This window comes from Protopterus annectens, chromosome 1.part0, assembly GCF_019279795.1.
Source record: "Protopterus annectens isolate FY-2018-M chromosome 1.part0, PAN1.0, whole genome shotgun sequence".
In the NCBI taxonomy this organism is placed as follows: Eukaryota; Metazoa; Chordata; order Ceratodontiformes; family Protopteridae; genus Protopterus; species Protopterus annectens.
Window position 1 is genome coordinate 885339418 of NC_056725.1, and position 20216 is coordinate 885359633.

The window sequence follows — 20216 nt, forward strand, 5'->3', positions numbered from 1 at the left end:
TGCATAGCTGACTCAGTGCTTTGTATATCTGCATTGGTGGTGTTGAACTGGTAATTGTACCTTTGAAATATATTGTACTTTGAAAGTTAGACAGTTGATACCATTAATATTTCCCAACTTTATAATGAATGATCTTGTGATGGTTGTGAAGTCAGAAGCTTCAATTTGTATCATTACTTTCTAACTTCTCTCTTTAATAATTTTCCAGTACAAATGTATGATGTTAAACTGTGGGCATGCAGTGATCATCAGTACCTTTGTGACATATGGCTGGGTGAATCTTTGATGCCTGAGGCCTGCTATTTAGTAATGGACACATATAAGTCAAAGAAGTCACTGTTGTTACATGTACTTTCTATACAAGTCTCCCACCTTTTACTTGCTTATTGTGCCAGCTAATGAAACATAAGGATATGCCACACATTCATAATATTAAACAATGCACTCTGGGTTTAAGACTTACCTTGTGACTGCAGCAGTTGCCACATTTTAGTTCAGCCTGACACTGTCTGATGCAATCAGTACACAGACAATACATGGGTAGTTAACGGTTGTGTGAGTTGCCTGGCATCAATGCTGCTACACATATGTGAGTAGGAAGAAAGTTTTACGCCCCCTAGGTGGGGAGTGAGTGTGCTATTTGTTGTCTCTTAGCCAGTGCAAGGGCATACTGACCATGCTTACTTCTGACTACACTCACAGCAGCTGGTGGTTCCCCCTCTGATTCCTCATCTGCCTGTGACTGTGGTGACCTTGGCCTTGGTGGTGGAATGTACGCCCCTTCCCCTTGCTGGTCCTGCTGAAGCTCTTTCCTCATGATTATATTGTGTGGCATGGCACATACTGTGACCATTTCTGCACATGTCCATAGATTGTACAGTAGGGCTTCCCCAGATGTATCTAGGCAGCAGAACCATGACTTCAGCTGCCCAAACATACACTCTGTGATATTTCTGGTTTGACCGTGTGCCTCCTTATGATGTTCTTTCATGGATGCGTGATCATTTCTGATGGGTGTTATCAGCCACAGTGCCAGTGCATAGCCTGCATCCCTCAGTAGATGACCCTGTGGGTTATCCCCTTGCAAACATCTGGTCCAGTTGGGAGGTGTGCCAGATATGTGAGTCATGGTAACTGCCAGGGTTGCCAGCACACATGATCAAAATGATTCCCTTGGCATTACACATGACTTGGCAGTTGATAGAATTGTACCCATTTCTGTTTATGTAGAGCCTACCCTGTTGATTGGGTGGTGCCTTCATTTCCATATGTGTGCAATCTATGCCACCCACTACTTCAGAGTAGTGTGCTACATAGTAGAACTTCTGCATATTTCTGGCCGTCTCCTCAGAACTACAGGACAAATATATGTGCTCACTGGCATGTTGGAGAATAGCATTCAGGAATTGGTGGACAATCCTGGATGCTGATTCCTGTGATACCCTCAGCTTAACCCCTGTTGGTCTCTGAAAGGTGCATGTAGCTAAGATTCTAAGGGCTACTCATACCTTTGCCTCCACTGGGATTGATTCCCCTCAGTTGGCTCTGGCTCTGTGTTGAGGATGGCAGAGGTTGCAGAGATTGTGTAGTGTGCCCCTGTCTACCCTGTAGAGCTCTACATTTTCCACATTATGTAGCATGTGAAAAGTTAAACAGGGCCTGAAAACTCTTCTCCTTGGCCATGGCCTATTAGCAGCAGCAGCACTGGCTTCAGCCTGTAGCATATACAATGAATTAAAGCAGCAGCAGCCCCTAGCAGTTTGTCTGTGTAGACTCCTTTCCATGGTTGTATTCCAAAAGTTTTGGAATTTGCAGGAGAAACAAGCAGGCAGTCTACACAGCTTTATAACTTGTTGAATATCTACCCTACTTTACTGTGCCCAAATCTTTACCAACCTTCATATCAGATCTGCACAATCTCGAAACGTATTATAACAAAATAGCCAAATTCTCCTCAAACCTACCTTACAAGTCACATCACTGCTCTTCTCTTCACCATCTTAACTGGATCGAACTACTCAACTTACTACTTATTAACCAACTAATAATCACCCATAAAGCCATCTACATACCTGATGACTGCCCCACGCTTGCTAAACTTGTATATTCTTATACTAACCTTAGGTCCCTTAGATCATCTGACAAATTACTGCTCAATGTCACTAAATCTTGAAACCATTATGGAGACTCCTTGTACTCATTTAAATTAGCCAAAATCTGGCACTCACTTCCCCTGCATATTCTAACTAATCTTGATAATATCAAGTTCAAATAACTGCTAAAAGAATACTTCTCCAAACAATGGCTATGTTCATCCACATCCCCAGGATGATCTGTATTCTCTTTACCTTCCCCTGTTCTGATCCATCTTTACTTTACCCTATCCTTTTCTGAGTGGTCATCTCTCTACCTCTTTCTCTTAACAACTATGTAGAAACCACCATGTATCTCTAGCAGTAACTCAGTCCTACAAGATTAGTGGTCCCGAGCATATGATTGTTAAAAAAAAATCTTTTTATTTATACATTCTGTAGACATTTACATGAGTTTGAATTACCGGGTGTTGCTTAGTTGTACTCTTTTAAGATTTGTAATGCTAAAAAATATTGTACTCTTTTAAGATTTGTAAAGCTCAAAACGTTGCTTTACTATATATATTGTTTCAGTGTTTTCTTCATGTTTAATTTGCACTGTATTATGTACCTTTACTCATGTCACTATAAATCATGGTGTATGATTTCTGGAGCTTTTCTCCCCGGGTCTCCTCTGAAAACAGGCTTCTGGCCCAGTCAGACACTACCCAGTAAACAAATGTAAAATAAAATAAATAAATAAATAAATATCTCCACAGCATTGGACTGGTTAATTAGCATGTGATTCAGCTGCTTTTGTTGCAATTAGCATGCCACTGTGTTTACCTTGTTTGCTTGATGGTACATGCCTCTACACAGTGCTTACTGAATCTAAAGTTGTCTGCGGTGTAACACACACCCAGTGAAAAATGACTATGCAGGATTTTTGAATCCCCTGAGAGTTTACAGTAGGATAAAGATGTGCCTGAAAGGATCAGCCCAACCAGATGTATGAGGAACTCATGGAAATGTAGAACTGTGAAACACTGAGCTTCAAATAAATCAGATAGGAAAATCTAAAAATCATAAGTTTCACATTTATCTGTTTTGTTTTGTATGTGTGTCTGTGTGTGTGTGTGTTCTTATTTGTGTTTACAAGGCAATTGGGAGAACTTCATGATAAATAGCTGCATGTAAATAATTCCTGGTGGCCAGATCAGAGGATCTAAAAAACTTTCCAAACTTTCTCAAAGGATTTGCTGGCATTTTGCTGTTCCTTCCACTCTTCAACAGATAGCAACCATACTAGGCATTGAGAATAATGTTTCATTTCGACCTTGTTAAAGCAATGTTAAACTTCCTGTGTTTTGGAAGCAAAAAGCACCTGGCTTTGAATCTGCACTGTGATGACTTTTCTCTTATTCTGGGACTGAAATATTGTGTTTGGTTATAGAGCAGTATACAACAGAGTCCCAAGGTATTAGGTCTCTGACCGTGTCTTTTCTGTATAAACTGCATATTTAAAGAATGGAAGATGTGGAACTTCATTAAGTGCTTTATCATGATCCATACATCTCATGCTAGACAGGTCCTTCTAGTGTGATGTGCCTACTTGCGATTCAGGAAAAAGTTAGCCTCAAAGAGGTCAGGCCTCATTGTCACTGGCTTATTTGGATGTTTCCAGAGCTGTAGGTAATACTGCAACATGCAGATCATGGCTAATCTTCACATCACAATAGTATCCTGATGCTCATGTAGGCAGTGAAATCTATCTCCAGTCATTCTCTCTCACAGACACATACACAAGCACAGTTATATATAGGCGCACGCACACACACACACACACACACACACACATAGACACACACACACACAGACACACATGCACACACATGCACACACATGCACACACACGCAGACACGCACACACACACTCACACTACAGTCCATGTACTGGTCCCTACCCTTCTGTGGTCCCCCCAGACCAGTAATATTTCAGTGGCATTATGGCACATACAACTTAGACCCTTGTGGTCTAGTGTTTCCCACCACCCTTCAGTTCCTGTTCTAATATCAGTGACATGACAACACTTTAAAATGTCAGCCCTGGATGTCTATGGGTTCCTCCTCCAGTATACTACTGTTTGTGCCCTGGTGTCTAGTAGTTTACCTACACCAATCCCTGTCATGCTACACGTGCCTTATGGCACTTTAATGTATATTCCATGGAGGACTATAGTATCTCCCTCTGCCCATCCTCATTACAGCACTGGTGCCATCATGGAGATGTATTCCCTGGTGGTCTTCTGGCACCCTACCCCTCATTTCCCTACTGAAGTTGGTGCCATGACAACACTTAAGAGTTGTGTCAGATGTCCCTCCCCTTCCCTGTCATACTGTTCTGTGGCTTAGGCCACTATTCTCTGGACTCTAGTTTATACACCCACCCCTTAGTAACAACGGTGCCTGTATGGTAGAGTATGTGTCACCCACCCTCTGGTACCCATAATAAAGGTGGTACTAGTACAGCAATTTTTAACATTTTTCTTTCTGGTTTCTGGTGTCTCACCACCCCAGTACTTGTTCCGATGATGATACTATTATGGTACTTTTACAGTAAGCCCTGATGTCTAGTGGTTCTCTCCATCATGTTTATGTTTGCAGCTGATGGCCTTTTTGCCATGTTTTCTACCCTGACATGGTGGGGATGGCTGTGCTGATCAGCATGGCCAAGTGCCTTCTTGAATTGCTCAGCTATGTGATAGCTTCCAGGGGGTAGTCCTGGAGAGACAGCACATGGCTAATTAGCATATGCCTCTACCCCAGGAATGCCTCATTAGCATTCTACATGGCTGCATGGCCAGCACTTTGTGGTACTGTAAGATTTTGTGTTGGAGAACCATACTGCACCATGTAAGGGTGCTTTATGAATAGAAAAAATGTTATATGTCACAGTATGTTTAACAATTTTTCCCTCAGTCTAACAACAAATATTAAAATACTCCATGCTTTTTGGTCCATGGTATGACTTATTGACTTATACTGTCTGCAGAACTGTTTCAGGATGAACAGTGATGGCTCTAATGGTGTATAGGAAACTGCAAAGTGATGATTCATGCAAAGATTGTAAAATAAGACCACCTTACTGGATATCTCTGTTAATGACAACTGGAACTCCTCTATTCTGTTTTATTCATAATTAAATAATGGCTTGCAGTCTGCTATACTCATGTGACTTCTTTTTTTTTCACAGGCAGAAGGAATTGCGCAGTCATATTCACAAACTTTGCTACTAAGCCTTACAACCAACTATGGATCAAATTCAACATCTAACACTTTAAATTTTACGTTCCCTCCTGATGTAGTGAATGGCAGTCAAAGAGCTTATGTCACTGTTGTTGGTAAGTAGCGTGCTTTAACTCTAAATCCCAAACAGTGCTGTTATATTTGTGAATTTTGTTAAATACACTGCATGTAATTCATTGTAAACAAAGACCCTGAAAGGAAAAATTCCATTCTCCAAAATTACAGTGCATTTAAACTTCTAGTTTTCATTAAATACATCCAAGCATGTTTTTTCTTTAGTAGCATAATTCTAGACACAAAATTGTAAGAATGTTTAAATACATTGTACAAGTGATGAGTTGAGTGTAACTGTTACGCTGAATTCCTCAAATCTGCTTGCTCTGCTAGTTAGGGAATATATGGGTACCTGATACAACAAGAATTACAAATTCTATCTAACATTTTCACATTTTTTTTCATAATTGTATGTTCACACTTAATCTTGGTGAATGAGAAGTAAATAGAACAGACATAATAACAAATATAACACTCAATCAAAAGGAAATGTGGATGATATTTGGTTGAGAAAAATATGTGACACCATGTAATGACAGGAAACATAAGATATCAGACTAAATCCTCTCCATGTAATTGGTTAATTGAATTAACAGTTGCCATATACTCCAGTTTGCTGTTAGGTATTTAGATAGACATGTAACAGGTATCACTATACAAATTTGTGATGTTAAATTATGTAGAACTTTATATTTCATTTTAATATTTATTGCCATGGTAAACCAAGTAGATATCTATTTTTAATTTTTTTTCAGGATCAAATACTGGTGGTATTTTAGTGAAGATGTGACTTTAACAAACAAAGTGGGATTCTCTGTCTATACCTAAAAGTGGTAAAAGTTGATACCCTAAAAGGTATTTAAGAGGTGTCAAAACATTGTGATGAAGTGAAAGTAGTGGTATGCAGTAGCACTTAAGAAAATTGCATCAATTTTATGCACTTATTGATCAGGTATTGGATCTCAATGCCCCTTTTCAGGGATGATACTGGAGTGATAGCTGGATACGTGACTTAATTATCTACAAAGTTTGCAACCAAAATGAAAGGAATCAAACTCGGAGTTAGAAAGATAAAATTATTATTAGCAGCTCAATAGAAGCTCATAGCTTTAATACCCTACTTAATCTACTAATTAAATAAAACATTGTTAGAGAAATAGAAAAATATACCTAAATGTAACCATCAGGATTAGTTTATGAGAATAAAAGAAATACATGGGCAAACAACTAAGGTTATACCTATATTTATAATTCTGTACTGTTTAAAAGTGGGCCTTGATATACATCAGAGCAGTTGCAATGGAAGGGAAGAACTCAAATACCATAATTGAAGTATCGAATAGAGAAAACTATAAAGCAACTAAGACAAGAAGCATCACTATTAGAAGAGCATAGAAGAAGGAACAGATCAACAAAAATGCTCAGAAAGATAGTTGTGATAAAAGCAATGCACATTATTAGAACAGGTCAGGATTTATCATGCACTATCACAAATAATAAACTAAAAATCTCAGCACAGGCGAAAAAACTTAGAAGATATGTAGACAAATATAAAGGAAAAGTACAAAATAAATTTATTGACGGGAGCGGCTCGTGGCATCGGACTGCCGGACTGCAGCCCCCTCAGCCTTGTGGACAGTGTATAATTTAATTAATTTACTGTATTATTATTTTTTTTTTGTTTATTGTGTCTCCGCGGTCACTCAGCATTGTCAGCAAGCCGGTCCTTCCTGCCTTGGCAAGTACGCGCATGCGCACTTTAACCAGCTCGGGTTGCGGCGGTTTTAAATGAAGACTTTTTTTTTGTTTGTTTTTGTTGCAGCCCGATGAGGAAATTAATGCAGCAGTGTGATGCCCAGCAGTCTATGCGGTTCCAAACCGTATAGAATTAGAAGGGGTTCGGACTGCGACGTCCGCAGGCACGTACAGACGTGCTTGGGCTAAATGCTGCTGATTGGTTGCCGCTCTCTTCCCGGGCTTTATGTGCTGCGAAAAGAGTGAGAATCAAACAGTTTCACTTGTGAGTCATGACCGACAAGGGAAGGAAGGATTTTATCATTTACCTATTTTTATATATATATTTTTTTGGGCGGCCTATATTTTGGTGCTGTTGCTGTGCTGAGGAAGAAGTGAAGAAAGAAGTAGAAGAAGAGGAAGAACACCAGAGTAGAATACAGTGAGTATTACCTAGATATTTCTCCAAGGACAGACAGCACATTTGGTGGAGCACAGTCTACAGAGATTTTTACGTAGTTTTTTTTATTTATTGCACCCTGATAACCTACGTGGACTGGTCAGTGACCCTTTTCACTCATGACCAGGGCTCCAGAGAAACAACAGTATATAATTTTATTCTAAAAAATTATCTTATATATGCCAGTTAATGTAATGTTACATAAGTTAATTGACAACATAAGCAGCAGAAAACAACATATTTGCAGAGACAAGTTAATTTAAAAGACAGAATGTTCATAGTTTAAACACTATCAATATGTACAGATTTATATAGCCATCTATTTATCTCTATATACACACATATATATATATATATATATATATATATATATATATATATATATATAGGGATTCCAGTTGCCTGGTCAAAGATTGCTGTGTTGATAGTTGGAAGTACCATGTTTTTTTGGTTGAACATCCAGTTTATCTAACATATTTTTTGTCAGGTGTGTGTGTGATTGAGAATGTGTTTGAGTTGGGGTTAGAGTAAGAGTTAGGTAAGGGGCTCAATTAAGTGTATTTAATTGTGAGTGTTTACTGTTAGGGTGAGGTTAGAGGATACATTTAGTGTGTGTGCGTGTAAAATGCCCCAGTTGTCTAAGTTTATAACATGGATATTTGAAATTTGTCCCTATTTTTGGGACTGTATTTCCCATTATTGGCTTTGTCCAGGTATTTGTGCTAAGGTTGAGAGTTATCTATGGTGAGAACTGAATTCACTGAATGTTTGGGGGCTGTATTCCCCCCATTATTGGCTTTGTTCAGGTGTTTTGTGCCTAGAGGTTGACAGCTATGCTGAGAACTAAATTCACTAAATGGTAGCCATTTAAGTTTATCTTCCTCTCTTTCACAAAACAGCTGATTTGGCATAGTGCTATGTTTCTCTGACTGTTTTGCACAGGGTCCCCTGGGTTAAAGACGTGGCAGTGAAATGTATGGTGGAAACACAGCATTTTATTCTAGCAACTTTCCAACATTATACAAGCAATGTTTAAAATGTGTCCCTGGTTGCCCCCCCCCCCAATATATTTTGGCTTTTTCCAGATTTCTTGTGCTGCAAAGTTCAGAGATACAACTGCGTGTCAAGCAGATTTTACAAGGAGCTGAGAGCTGCAGGGGAACAAAACTTTAGTGCTGCTTATTCTGAGTCTGCTTGCATTAATAGCACAGCAGGTAGTGTACTTGCTTTTGATGCAGAAGGCTGTGGGTTCTACTCCCACAGTAGATAGATGCATTGCTGATACTGTACTGTGTTATAAAGTGGGTGGATGCTGCAGTCTTTTTGGCAAAGATACCTAGAGTAGCAACTATGAACCTGTTACCAGTTTGCCATACAGTCCCTATTGTGATATTACTAGCTTATTGATTTTTTTAATGCATGCAACATAGGCAATGTATTCCTCAAGGGCAGCAGGCACTTTATTTGTAGATGAATAAACAGTGACATATAAAGTTGTTTGCTAGCAGCAACCTCTTCATTTTTACAGATTTCTTTAATGTGGAATTATTTAGATGACTTTTACTACTTCAGAGATTGTGCATATTTACTGATACTAGTGGACTGTAGAAGGTTGAGTAGACTTTTATGATGGAAATGTTCTGAATTGGGTAGTTTTGTCATTGGTGCATGCATTTTGTTTCATTGTTTACTGGAAAAATGTTCAAAACAATAAATTTAAAATGCCATCTAACAACTGTACTGTATTGTACAAGGAATATAATTTAGTAGAATCAGGAAGGTGTATCAAAGAGTACATGTATGTTTCATGTGCAAGGGGCCTATGATTTGAAAACAGCCCAAAGTTAATCTTTATCTGCCACTGGCAAAATGTATTTTCTTTGAATGTGGGTTTCAATGCTGTTTCATTGTGCATTTCAAGGGCAGAGAAATTTTTAATGCTAAGTCTGTTTTCATTGTGAGACTGTGTTGCTTTGTTTAGCAGATGTCTTAGTGTTTGTGCTGTAAAATGCAAAATAAAACTTTCAAATGAAATCCAGATCATCATAGAAGTAAAGCAGTATGCACATTAGTGTTTATGGTAAATGGAGTGATATAACCAAGTAATGGATCATTGGAATGGCTGCAGGGGGGAGTGCTCCATTCGACCATAATTTTGTGAGGGGGAAGGGCGGCAAACTCAGACAGCCCAGCTGAACTATATGTCCCAAATGTCCAGATTTTCACAGAATGAATAGATTTTTGCTTCTTATTTTTGGTTTGTTCCTCATATTTGTGGTTTTCTGGAAAATCATTTAGGAATTAAGTCACTAATGACACTGTGTTTCAGACTTCATAACCTTCAGAAAAATGCATGCTGAAGTAAGACCTGTTCTATCAACTGTCTCAGTTTATACAAGAGCAATTTTTAGTACTGTTTATGTTCCCCCAATATATTTGGCCTTGTCCAGATTTATTGCATTAACAGGTCGATAGGTACATACAAATAAAGTGCTTTATAGAATTAGGCATAGCCAAACCTCTCAACTGTCCCCGAATTTGGCTCAAAATGTTGCTCTTCCACTAATAATCCCTCCGCAAAATAGCAATTTTGGAAGAAAACATAGAGGGTTTACAATTTAGAAATAACTGTAATAATCAGAGTTATAGATTACTTTTATTTCAGAAATGCATGTAGATTCTTTTATTTTGTCAGCTGCTCAAGTTAGCAGTACTATTATTCTTTGACAGGTTCCCAGCTGTATTGTGTGGCTATTTTATATTTTTGCATCACATTTTTGGTCCATTTTTCATAAAATTGTGGGTTTTTTTGCAAATTAGTGACAAATCATTAAAGACTGAAATTAAATTATTAAATAATGACAGCCATTTGAGTTTCAGATTTCATACCATTCAGAAAAGTCATACTAATGCAATACCTATTCTATTATCTTTCTAAGTTTATAAGAGCAATATTTAAAAATTGTCCTTATTTTTGGGCCTTTGTCCCACTTCTTTGTATGGCTTTGTCCAGATTTCTTGCTCTGAGGTTGAAAGGTATGACAAATGTGTCAGGGCCATCACAGTCAGCCAGAGACATATCAAATTGTGACATACTTGTTGCACCCCGTTCCCCCATGTAGTGACTCTGGATGTGTCGAAGCAAGGAAAGGAGTAGTTATGCAATGTAAATGTGCAGAGTATCCCCCCCCCCCCCCATCCAAGGTAGACACAAGTACTAGAGTGGCTTTTCATCTGTCCTTGATTTTTGTAGAATGGTCTGGTTTCTGTCATATTTTTTGTACTGTTGATTTATGCTTATTACTCAAAATGCCTGTTGCTCTGTGTTTAAGTAGCAATACTTTAATGACCATCAGGTAAGCTTGACTGAGATCGTAAGATGCAAATAAGCTTTAATAAACATACTGTTAAAGAATTGCCAACATCAAAAGCCTTTCTGTTGTTGCCATGTAGAGAATACTTAACTAGATAATGTATAAGCCTTGGGTATTGAAATGCATATGCCAGTATTTGTAATAAAGGAAAGGATTACATTATTTTAAGAGTCTCATTACACTTGGAGACTTCCAGTCATCTCTGCAGGCTTTACCCGTAAACAGAATGCCAATCATGTGGTCCATAACCTGTACAGTAATCCTTTTAAGCAATGTATCTTGAGCTTATTTCTTGTTTGCTTTTCATTTTTTACTTTGATCATGGTTTCCCCATGAAACAAGTAGATAGTTGTCAGGCATCAGGTCTTTTTTTGGATAAGAAACATTTTTACAAGTGGGGGCATCAGAGATTTCTACTTTCAGCATGTTACTTGGTACTTTAATAAAGCTGAATATAAATTATAATTAGAACTGCAGTGCAAGAAGTGGTTTGAGTTGAGTGCTGCTTGTTTTTCTTATACTTGATTTTGACTGGCATTCCATTAATGTATTTAAAAAGTAATTTATTTTTTCATGCCTCACAACCATTTTGTTTCCATCTAGATATTAAGTAAGCTGTCATGTAGCCAACACATTGAAATATTTTTATTCTTCTACACTTCATTTTGTCTTGATTGGACTCTCATAATGACGGTTTGGCACCCAGGGCAGTGTATTTAGTTCGTTTTTGTGATTTTGAGCATAGCTCCTCCCCTTTTGGGTTGGCCACACCCATTCCCATTGACCCCACCCATTCAGCTGTCTCCTGCAGCCCCCCTTTGATTTGAAGTCACCAGCCTCCACTGTTTATTGATGACCCAAAAAAGGTTTATAGAGAATTGGGAAATTAGGTAAAAGTGAAAGACTACCAAAAAAAGAAGAAATAGATCCATTTTGGAGAAGTATCTATGACGATCCTGTGGAACATAACAAAGATGCTAAATGGATAGAAGAAGTAAAAGAAAGAATAAGAAGTTTAAAGGTACAGGATGTGAAATGGAATGAAATAACAACCAGAGAGATTGAAACAAAGTTAAGAAAATCCTCTAAATGGAAAATCCCAGGCCCAGATGCAGTACCTAACTTCTGATTAAAACTATTAACATCTTTGCACAATGATTTTGCCATGAGTAAGAATTATTTATATCCACACCCAGAACAGACACCAACCTGGCTAACAAAAAGACAAACAATGCTCCTACTTAAGAGTGAACCTGCAAGCTACCCTAAAAATTATAGACCAATAACTTGCCTTCTGACGATGTATAAACAGCTTACAATCAAAATGTTGGAGCAGCAGAGTGGCAAAACTGAGAACACAATTCTCATTGACTGCTAAATGTTGATATGAGGATTGTGTTAACAGTCTGGAGCATTGATGTTTTGAAGGGCATTGCACTACAGTAAGGATCAGGAAAATTACCCTTTTCCTCACTGTAGTGTGCTGTTGGAGTTAGAATATATAAGTAGCAGAGGGTATGGGGGTGCAGGGGGCCTTGCCCCTCTACAAAATGGTAGGACATTTTCAGCCTTGTAGTTGATGCTTTTTTTTAGGATGGTGTGTGTTCGAATGTCAATTCTTTCCTTCAAAGGAATCAACATTCTAAACAATCATTGTAATTCTTTTTCATTGTTCCAGGTCGGGGATGTGAATGGTGAAGGTATAGTCACCTTGTCATTTTGATAGTAAACCCGTATAAATTATACACTAGAAATGATGCCGAGAGAGTTTATAGTCATTGAGGAAAAAAGTCAATTTTGGCAATAGAACAAAAGGACAATAAAACAAACTTATACTCTACAAAGGATCATTTGTTGTTAAATAAAGTCATAGTGAAGAACTGTAAAAAGTGGAAGAACTTAAGTATGGCATGGATTGACTACAAAAAAGCATTTGATTGTATCCCACATTCATGGATAAAAGAATGCTTAAAAATGTATAAGATATATCCTATACTGATTGATTACATTACAGTGACCATGAAATAGTGGCAGACCACATTGCAATTAAGCCATAATAAAGGACAAATTATTACTCCAGGGATAAAAATTCAAAGGGGGATTCTAGGCTGAATCTCTGTCACTGCTGCTATTCTGTCTTGCCCTTAACCCATTAAGCTGTCTACTTAACAGCTTAGGCCATGGCTATAATTTGGCTCCCAGAAAACAACAGTGTAACTATCTCTCATCTTCTCTTTGTTGATGATTTAAAACTGTATAGCGCATCAGACGAGGAACTGAAAGCACAACAGCAAGTTGTCAAAACTTTTTCAGATGATATAAGAATGTCATTTGGTCTTGATAAATGTGCAAAAGCAACCTTTAAAGCAGGAAAACTGCAGCAGCAAGAAAACATCAGTTTGGGACAAGAATGTGATATAAAAGAACTTCAGCCAGAAGGAGTGTATAAATATTTGGGAACTGAATGATCAGGAATAAAATATGAAAGAAAATGTGAATAAAACTTAGCAAGGAATACTTTAGAAAGGTTAAATTAATCCTGAAAACAGCATTGACATCTAGGAACAAAATCCAGGCTATAAACCAATTTGCTCTTCCTGTCCTTACTTACAATTTTGGAGTGATTGACTGGGCCCCAAAATGTATTAGATAAATTAGATAGGAAAACAAGAAGGATGCTTCATGCTCACCAAATGATTTATAAAATTCAGTGCATACCAAGATTATATATTCCCTGTTCCGAAGGAGGGATTGGTCTGCTTGAAATTGATTACATGTACAGATCTGCAATCGTGGGACTCCAAACATATCTGCTGACCTCCCAAGACCCTAATGTAGTGAAAGTTTTGAAACATGAGTAGAATACATTTCAGACGACTTCCCTGCTTAGGTTAGCAGAAACATATCAGCATCAAGCAGGAATGGAAATCAAACACAAGTAGACAAAATCAGACAGCAACTGAATGTGCCAAAAAAACAAAACAAAAAAAAAACAAAAGAAAGATTATAAGGTGAAGGAGGAGATGAGAAGGCAAGAAATGTGGAAAATGTATGTTGTTCTTCTTTCAGCTTTTCCTGTTTAGGGGTCGCCACAGTGGAACTCTGGTCCGGTAATGATTGGCAGTAGATTTTTACAGTGCCAAGGTGCCAGCCTGACGCCCAACCTTCAATGAAGGCGCACCCATTTACGCATGTCTTTCAAACACCACTCGACCATGGGGAAGACATGCAGACTCCACACAGAAGGAGCTCCAGCCAAGAATAAAACGGGAGAACCTCTTGTTGTGAGGCAAGAATGCTACTGCTGCACCACTGCGGCTTACAAATGTGGAAAATGTATAAATATAAAATTCCATTGAACATGTGGGAGAAACAGATAAATGTAGGTTTTATAAAACAGAATTGGAAACAATGTTTGCTGGTTGCAAAATACTAATGGTAGAAGGACTGTATACTGAAAGGCATAATAATGTGACAAGACTGTTGCTCCGGGGATTGTGCAAACATTATGGTACTGAAGTGGCTGAAAAACATTGGAAACATGAGCCACAAGGCATTATAGGAAATGAAGTCAACATCATATGGGATCACCCATTACTAACAGTTCAAAAAATAGATGCTAGAAAACCAGATATAGTGGCCCATGAAAAGAAGATAAAAGCAGCATTGATCATTGAAATCACCACATCCAGTGACTACAGCGTCTTGTATAGAGAGTCACAAAGTCATAAAATATCAGGATTTGCAGGCAGAAGCAAGAGCAATGTGGAAGAAAGTTACCCAGATAGTTCCAATAGTAGTAGGAGCAATGGGTCTTGTAAAAAAGAATTTACAATTATACCTAGATATGTTATGAATACAAGTAATTCCATACAAATTGCAGAAGGAGTCATTACTCAGCACATTGCGGTTGCTGTGAAGAGCACTTCTGGCTGACATCAAAGGTTGAAACAACACTAATTTCCTGAATGTTAATCTTACTTTGACTTAGGAATGGTGTCCATTCCCTTCATGGTATTAGAAACCCAAAAGAATTGGAGAAATTAAACAAGGAAGAACCTCATGTTGATCAGTATCTAATGCAGGAATGGTTAAGGAGAGGCAAATTGAAAACAAAAAATGAAAGGTTAATATTGAGGGCCCAAGATAATGGGATAAGTACACATTGGTTACAAAGTCCATTGAACATGTGGGAGAAACAGACAAATTCAGGTTTTGTAAAACAAAACTGGAAACAGTCGCACACCTTGTTGCTGGTTGTGATATACTAAAGACAGAAGCACTGTATACTGAAAAGCATAATAATGTGGCAAGACTGTTGCACTGGGGATTGTGCAAACATTTTGGTATTGAAGTGGCTGAAACACACTGGAAACATGATCCACAAAACATCATAGAAAATAATAAAGTCTACATCACATGGGATTACCCATTACCAATAGTTGAAAAGATAGATGCAAGAAAACCAGATACAGTGGTCCATGAAAAGAAGACAAAAGTAGCATTGATAATTGAAATTGCTACACCCGGTGACTACAGTGTCTTGTGTACAGAGAAACACAAACTCGTAAAATATCAGGACTTTCAAGCATAAATAAGAGCAATATTGAAGAAAGATACCCAGACAGTTTTAATAGTAGTAGGAGCAACGGGTCTTATAAAAAATAATCTACAATGATATTTAGATATGTTACCAATACATGTAGGTGCTGCGGTAGCGTTGTCGCTTCACAGTAAGATGCTGTCCGGTTCAATTCTCAGCTAGAGCGTCTTCTGCGTGGAGACATGCATGAATTGGAGTACCTTCTTTGAAGGTTGTGCATCAGGGCTGGTAACTCGGCACGTAAAAATCAACTACCAGTCATTAGCGGAGCGGAGTTCCGCTGTGGCGACCCCTAACTGGGAAAAGCCGAAAGACACAACAACCAATACATGTAACTCCATATGAATTGCAGAAGGAGTAATTACTGGGTGCATTGCATGTGCTGCGAAGAGCAAGACTGAAACAATACTAATTTCATGAACTTTAATCATATTTTGACTTAGGAATGGGGTCCATTCCCTTCATGGTATTAGAAACCCAAAAGATATGGAGAAATTAAAAATTGGATATATACAACAGAGTTTTGTTTTTGTCATCGCTTACACTGTTATCTGAAGAGAAGGGTGGTTTTGAGAACAGTACCGTGACTCAAAATGTCTTTAGAATTCTGAAAAATTAAATTGGTATTATCTACAACTGAGAGATCCGAAAACCTTATGAAAAAAGTGTTCTCAAAACTGCTTTGTAATCTGTAAATTTGCAAATCTATTTAAATGTGGAGGAGTTTTAATATTAATAGATTAAAAGATAATAAAATGTATAATGTGTGGTGTAAGAAATGGGTCAGAGATCTTACACGGTTCGCCCAGCATTATATAGATCAAAAGCATTCAGAGAAAATGCATATTATTTATAAATATTTGGAGGTAGCATAAAAGTTATCAATCAAAAATGCAATGACAGACTCGATAAATGCCTCACAAGAAATCAAAAGATTCTGCCATGAAATGTACCTCAAAAAAAAAAAAAAACGAGTGCTTGGTCATGCCTTTTTGTAATTAACCATGCTTAATGTAAACATATTTGCTAAATACCTTGCAGGTGTTAAGAACTCAACTTTGTTATGCTATAGAGATGTGAATATAGAAACAAAAACATTGTACTGAATTTGAATCTATAGTCTTTAATATACTTTTTGTCTAAAGAAAATGAAAAAGTGCAGTTGCTTTTGAAAGGGAAATCTTGCATACTGCAGCAAAATATATATTTTTTTGGTCCTGCTTCATTCACCAAACTTAATAATGAATTAAATATGAAACACTTATTGTAAAAAAATGTGTTGTAAATAATTAAAAAATGTTGATTTCATGTCTTCAAGGGATTAAATGCTGCTTCTTGCTTGTATCTAACTGGATCGTCTTTCTCATGCTAAGGTTTAAATATGCTGGCTTGTGTTCATGTTAGCTACAGTGCAAATTACTTTTATGATTTTGGAATAAAGGTTGTACCTTAACTAAGAGCTCCATGCATGTAAGCTGTGTTCTAATCAAGAAACATAGAACACCTTTACTGTTTCAATGAATCTATTGTTACAATCACAAATTGATGATACAAAATCATTGACATTCATATGGTAATAGTTTGTACAACAGTGATTATTATGCCTACAGCATCTTTTAGTTCCCATCATTTATGCATTTTGCAAAGTTCTTTAGTCAGTTTTGTAATAGTAAAATGGTCGTTGGTAGCAAACATTTCATACTCATTATATTCAGATGCAGTGTGTTTATGTCACTGTAAAAAACTTGCAAGTATGAGGAAGAGTCGTCCAGGTCACCTTTTCACATATGAAGCATCATGGGCATTTACTTTTTAACAGCTGCAGCTTGCAATATTACTGGTTTAAGTCTCCGGTTTATAGTTTTGAAATATAGAACTTGAGAATTTGTATAAATCTAGCACATATTCATATATGTTGATGTTATTCACTTTTAGAAGGTAATTTTGACTAATGAGCACTCTTAATTTGTTTTTTTGTATATTATATACACTTCAATTGTATTTTAATGATCATTAAATGTGAAAAATAAGATATCCCTAAACTGGACTTCTAATTAAATTACTTTCTAGAAAACTAAACATGTAGCAGTTTAACACCCTATTAGTCTTTTTCTTAACAGTAGATATCAAATTTCACTTTTACTGCCAAAACTCCTTCTTGCTAAGAACCGTTTGCCTCGGACCTTTATTTATTTATTCAACATTTGTTTACTGGGAAAGTCCAACTTGGAACGAGCCAATTTTCAGCGGAGGCTCGTGGAGAGATACTCCCAGTGCATGTCTTTGTAACCTCCTTCTGGTATCCTGATCATACTGAGTCAATCCTATTTGATTCCTGGATTTAAACATGGCATTCATCACATAACAGATCAAAGTTTTATCTTAAATATTTTTACAGGGAACAACACTACCAGTTTCAGGGTCGTCTGCTAAATGAACCTATTCCACATTATAACTTATTTGTATTCCTACCTCTCCATACTTCCTTTCTGTATCTTTCTAAACAATTTGTTTTTAATTTTGCTTTAACAACCACAGTTAAAGATAGATTTTCCTATCTGCCCCATTCTGTATCAAATAACTGTAAGGCATATGTCTGTGTCAATTTCAGTTTGTAAAGATTGCAGGTTCGCAGCCAATTCATTATTCTTGAAGAATATATCCCTGGGCATTTATAATTATGTATTATATTCAGTGGCATATTATTAAATATAGCTTTGAAGATCTTTTTTTGACAACTTTTCTTTAAAGTTAGAATTGTCTTTGTAGTGTTAATATTTAAACCATATATGGAAACATATGTCTTCACTTTATATAACTTGACTTTGTACATGGTATAAAAAATAACCAGACATCCATTTTTACCCACATTAAGCATATCTTTATTTATCTTTTAAATGTCTTCAGTAACTTAACTATGTGCATTATAAAGACAGATTGAAAAGGGTTTGGTGCACATCATTTTTCCTGAAATGCTACCTATTACTTCATTATTCTGGTGAAGTGCACAGACTGCATTCATCAATTTATATTGACATTCATTGGTTTCCAAACATAATTTTTTTTTCATTACAGATAAATAAGCCTGTCCTTCAACTTTTGGACATTTCAGCTTCTTCAGCTTTTTCATCCTGACGAAGTTAAGGATGGATATATTATTTAAATTATTATGCTGTTATGTTCATAGCTTCATATTTTCATAGACAGGTACTAGGCTATTGGCCCAAGGGCCTAAGTAAGCCTAGCCAACAAGGTTCCCTGGCTTACGCCACCCAAGAAAGTTAACTTCCTGTGTCCCTGTCGAGCAGAGCCACAGAAGTGATCCCCAGGGTGTATTTCCTATTACCCATCCACTCACGATTTTTCTTGAAGAGTGCTAATGAGGAACTTTGCTTGACATAGATGGGTAGCTTGTTCCAGAGTACAGGAAGTCTCTGGGACAGGAATGTATCCCTCCAGCAGGTCCTGTTTATTGTGGTGACAAGGTTTAGGTCCCTAGAATGTGTAGCTCGGAGGGATAGGGATTTCTTTAGGCATGTCCAACAGCTCTGGGTTTAACATAGCTTTATATGTTAGATAGAGATCTCCTCAGAGTAGGCAATATGCTACAGGGTAAAGCTGGAGTTTTTTGAGACAGTCAGTGTAGGGCATCTGTTTGTGGCAAGTAATCATCTTTGTGAGGTACTTCTTTGGCCTTTCCAGCTGCTGCAGATGTCTTGTGAGGTACATTCCAGAAGGGGCATTGAACTCTATAATGGGTCTAATAAGTGCCGAGTAGAGGGGAACAATTACCTCTTTTTTCCTGGATGAGAACCCTTTTGTGATGAGGTGTGCCACATAGAAGGATTTCTTGACTACTGTGGCGATGTGATTATCAAAGGAGAGACGACTTTCCACCTGGGTCCCAAGGTCTCTTATCACACATTCAGCATTAAGTAGACTGCCGTTTATGTGGTAGTTCATGGGTACAGAATTTTTACCAAAGGGGATGACAATGCACTTTTTGGCACTGAGCTTGAGGCCATGCCTCTGACACCAAGCATCTGTCTTAGTGAGGCCCTTCTGTAGGATGTCCACATCATTTGGGGACTCGACTATGGCTCCTAGTTTGCAGTCATCTGCGAACTTCATTAGCCAGAGGCCTTCTGTGTTAGCCTGTACTTCTGAGAAGTAGATACCAAACAGGAGAGGTCCCAGGACTGAACCCTGTGGTACTTCACTTGTCACTGGTTTGAAGTCAGATTTGGAGTCTGCAACTTTTACAGTGTGGGTTCTCTCAGTGAGTCAGTTGGCAACCCATCTTGTGATGTAGGGATTTATACCTAGTTTAGTGAGTTTAGCTATAATTCTAAAATGGGGGATGGTGTCGAAAGCCTTGGTGAGGTCAAGATAGGCTGTATGAACCACCTTACTTTCATCTGTGGCTTTGGTGACTGCCTCAAAGAAGTCAATCAGGTTCAGAAGACATGATCTGCCTTTCACAAACCTGAACTGGGTGGGGTCCAGAGTTTGGAGGTTACCAATGTTTTTGTTTATGAATTCCATGATGATACGTTCCATGGCCTTGCAGGCCAGGCTCGTCAGGCTAATAGGGCGATAGTTCCCAGGATCAG

The 20216-nt window shown here is 37.7% G+C and overlaps 1 protein-coding gene across 1 annotated transcript in view; it reads left to right on the top strand.

Annotated features, from left to right (window-relative positions):
* Positions 1-20216, top strand: part of LOC122796908 (CD109 antigen-like) — a 969469-nt gene that overhangs the window by 736493 nt on the left and 212760 nt on the right. Inside the window, exon 23 of the mRNA XM_044065708.1 lies at positions 5326-5473. Coding sequence (XP_043921643.1) covers positions 5326-5473 — 148 coding nt within the window. The remainder of the gene's footprint in view (positions 1-5325; positions 5474-20216) is intronic.